General features: G+C 33.6%; 1 protein-coding gene across 1 annotated transcript; it reads right to left on the bottom strand.

The window, feature by feature from the left end:
- Positions 1–546: 546 nt before the first annotated feature.
- LOC120160163 (probable adenylate kinase 7, mitochondrial) lies at positions 547–2,067 on the bottom strand. The gene is made up of 4 exons (XM_039170616.1): positions 1,676–2,067; positions 1,273–1,413; positions 921–1,079; positions 547–738 (listed from the first exon to the last, which is right to left on the bottom strand). Exons 1-4 carry the CDS (start codon positions 2,030–2,032, stop codon positions 586–588), a joined length of 810 nt encoding a protein of 269 aa, XP_039026547.1. The 5' UTR covers positions 2,033–2,067; the 3' UTR covers positions 547–585.
- Positions 2,068–3,980: the final 1,913 nt, after the last annotated feature.

The following is a 3,980-nucleotide window of genomic DNA, read 5'->3' as shown; positions in this document are numbered from 1 at the left end:
TCCTTAATGCCTTAATGATTTCATGATCTTCCCAAGGACATGCTTCTAAGTAAATCCATAGGGAAGGGGTTCAGCACCCAAACTTTAGACCTTTTGTTGGCTCCGTGGTCATGGACATCTTCCATATGCATCTCCTTAATGCCTGGAAGTCGAGGTTAGTCTTATAAATCTTGATGAGTTGACATCTTCCATATGCATATGACTTGAACCTAAAATATTAAGAGAGACTTTTTTCCTTCACTTTTTCCCCTTCTTGAGCAGTAAATACGTAAGTAAATTTCTGCTTGTTATTCCATATAGGCATTTCTGAATAGAAAAACAAAATAATGTAAACATAAATGAAGAAGACAATGCAATCCTTATATTAGAAGCGATTATATGGGACAATGATCATATCTGCCCTTAGCCAAAGCTACATTACATACTTTCAAACTGCATAGTAACAAAAGGAAAACAAAACTTCAGTGGCAAATCCAACTAAGGTTGTTTGCAACACTCAAAAACTTGTCTATCACTCAATAGTTACATATTTACTATGATGCCGTAATATCAAAAGTAAACACTAGTTTTCAAGAACAAGGATGATCACGCCGTCAGGTTCTGTGAAGTGGTGAGAGCATTAATATGCTGGAGATGTAATGCAGCCAAAAGACCTTGCCATGCATCTGCCGGTGTACTGGAGACCTGAAAGTTGAGAAGCTTCTTTTGCCAACTGTAATAATCCTCCACTGACTTGGCCTATGTACATCAAAAATGATTAGTCGGCTAGTAAAAGTTAAAGAATTTCGCTCCAGATTTCAAGAATCTAATAGTTTATCACATTCACACATGCATTTCACTAATCAAAGAATAATTAAAAAAAAGGGGGCTAACAAAATGCTGGGGACCAATGAATGTAATCCACCAGTGAATATTATTACCTGCTCTGAGTATGCATGGACATTTTTCTTCCAGGAACTTCCTACATCTTTGGAATGGCCTAAGTGAAGAACCTCACTTTCTGAACTTTTCAACATATACTCTTCAGTGCATTTAAAGTTCACAACCAGATCAATATCAGTAATTTGTTCAAGAATCTCCTGCAAAAAAAAAATAAAACAAGTGAACAAGCATTTCAATGAAACGTTAAAGAAAAAGGGGGCACTCAGCATTTCAAAAATTAAAGAAAAATTAGCACCAAAATGAGATTGGTTAGGCTAAAGTTGAATAGGATTATATATAATAATGGAGAAACTATAGCTGCAAACACCATCAGAATCATAGATGACTTACAGCTTGGATCCTGGTACGAGGAATCCCATCAAGAATGAAACCATTTTCACCTCCATAGTAACCTTCTTCAAGTCTCTTAGATAACAAAGCAAAAATTACATCCTCCGGTACAAGCTTCCCTTCATTCACAGTATTTGCAATCTAAACCCAAATGGCACCAACCCATTAGCGTTCTTCACTATATTATATATAAAAACAAAGTTCTTTAATCAGACAATCAAATAACAGATTTTTTTTTGTAATCTTTTGCAGTTAAAAAATAAATCTTCTCCAATATTACAGGAACCTTCAAAGCGCGAAAAAGCAACCCAAAACTCAAAGAAAACATTAAAATTAACAACGAAAATACCCAACTTTAAAGAATATAGAAATTTATTCACAAAGGAAAAAAAAAGATATAGACCTGTTTGTAAAGAGAAGAGCGGGGATTAAGCTCTTGTCTAACGAGGGTGCCCATTGAAATATGTGGAACTTCTAGAAGCTTCGACAGCCTCTCAGCATAAGCATGTCGTTTGACCCCAGGCTCCCCAATAAGCACCCACTGTACTCCCCTGTCTGTCGCCGATCCATCCAAGTCAATCTTCGGCTGAGCTGAACGCCGGTCCCGGTTAGCCTGTTCGTACTCGTAGTATTCATCGTCGTAGGGGATCTCCAACGCGGCGGCAGATCCGAAGGACCGGATCCGATGTCGGAGCGGATTAACGAAGGAGGAAACAGCGGCGGTGGCAACTCGGAGCTTGGGGAGGCAAGCCATTGCCATGGTGGCTTTAGGGAAAATGATTTTTCTTTCTTTTAAAAAAAAAGGGAAAACTTTGGAGAGGTTAACGAAAAAGCAGAGGATCTTTCCTTTTTCTCGAGATGGTAAGACGAATGCCACTGTTGGATGAGAAAATTACGATCGTGCAACTGACAGATTTCAACTTTTTATTTGTTGATTGGTTGATTGGGAAAAAAATCAACACAGTAACTTAAGGGTCTAATGAGACTAATAAAGGAAATTTTAATTCCTCTATACCTTAATGAAGCGTAATTATATAATTATATACTATAATTTAGTGATAACATTGACCTGAGTAAACTCATCAATCAATAAAAAATTATTATATTACATACGAGTTTATTAAAAAAAATAATTAAATGACAAAATAAAATAAATAATTTATCCTTTTTATATGAAGAAGTAAATAACATAATATAACTTCTAGTGTATGCGTTCCTTTTGGGTTAGAATTTAGTAAATTATTATTTTGCCTATATTAATCAACATCACAAATACGTGTAAAGTTTACTTATAAATTAAAAAAATTCATATTTATAAATGGTATTGAATGAATGTTAAGTTTATATCAGATGATGATTGATAAAAAATAAATATATGAGAGATCTATATATCTTTAAATTTTAAATCTATAATTACAATTAGTTTTATTAAATAAATAAAAATATAATAATATTCATAATCTTGGAAGAGTCAATAAAATTTAAAATAGACTAATACAGAACATAACAATTAATTCTATCACAACTTAAGTGTCATATATTTGAGTGATTGTAGGTTATTATCAATATGGTATGAGCATGCATTAAGGACGGTTTTTTTTATTAGAGTTGCTCTTCCCTCCATTGATAAATGTTGAGCCTTCCATCCCGACAATCGGTCCCTTATGTTTTGAATAAGGTACTGGTAGTGGGGTTCCAAGTTAATTACCTTGCTTGTTTACCAACTTGAACTGGAACTCGCTTCTGATATCGCTTTGCAGTTGTATACTTATATTTTTTGAGAATGTGATCGTTATTTTTGCTAGACTCACTTTATGACCGGAACTGATGCATAAATCATTGGGTATCCTTTGGAAAACATCAACTTGTTCTAGTGATGCTTCGACCAGGAGTAAAAGATCATCCGCAAAGAACAAGTGTGCTAGTCGTGGTCCATATCTGGAAAGTTTAATTAGTTTCCACTCGCCCTACGAGATGGCACTTTGGATCGCCTGTGCTAATCTTTCCATGCAGAGAACGAACAAGTATTGTGAAAGCGAACACCCTTGTCGTATTCCTCGAGTTGGTTTGAAGGAGTCGGTCTTCAAATTCAATTGTATTTTATTAACGTTCAAATACAATTATACAAAGGAGAGATATACATATGCACACCAAATTCACGAAGTTCAGAAAATAAAATTCAATATATAATATTCCATTTCCCATTTGCCCTAATGCCCGATTTCTTGGAAAATTGATAAGTCAACTATAAGAAAACTACAATCAATAAAATAAGCTTTCGGCTCTTCTGCCCCTTTCCTGGTTATTTACAAATATTTTAATTTATATACAATACATTACAATCTATAAAATTTATATATTTTTCTTGAACTAAATGATGATACAATACCATAAAATTTTAAAATTAAATTTTATTTTTAATGATATTTCAAATTTTGTACACGGTCAATACATCGAATACAAATAATAAGAAGAATATATTAAAGGGATGTTAAGTTTTTTATTCTAAATTCAATAATTCGTATATTCATATAATTTTTGCGTGTTATAATCATATATAAAATATTACTTATATATTTTTCTGAAAATCGAAGCGCATTAGACAAATTCACAGTCAAACACTTCAGGAGAAAATGAAGAAAACGGTAAGAGCTGTCAAATTTCGAAGATTCAACTTATGCCACATACGAGGAATCGATGGATTCCAC

Source organism: Hibiscus syriacus, unplaced genomic scaffold (assembly GCF_006381635.1).
Source record: "Hibiscus syriacus cultivar Baekdansim isolate YM2019G1 unplaced genomic scaffold, ASM638163v2 tig00000298_pilon, whole genome shotgun sequence".
NCBI lineage: Eukaryota > Viridiplantae > Streptophyta > Magnoliopsida > Malvales > Malvaceae > Hibiscus > Hibiscus syriacus.
The sequence above is the reverse complement of the archived record's forward strand: the minus strand, read 5'-3'. Positions and strand labels throughout refer to the sequence as shown.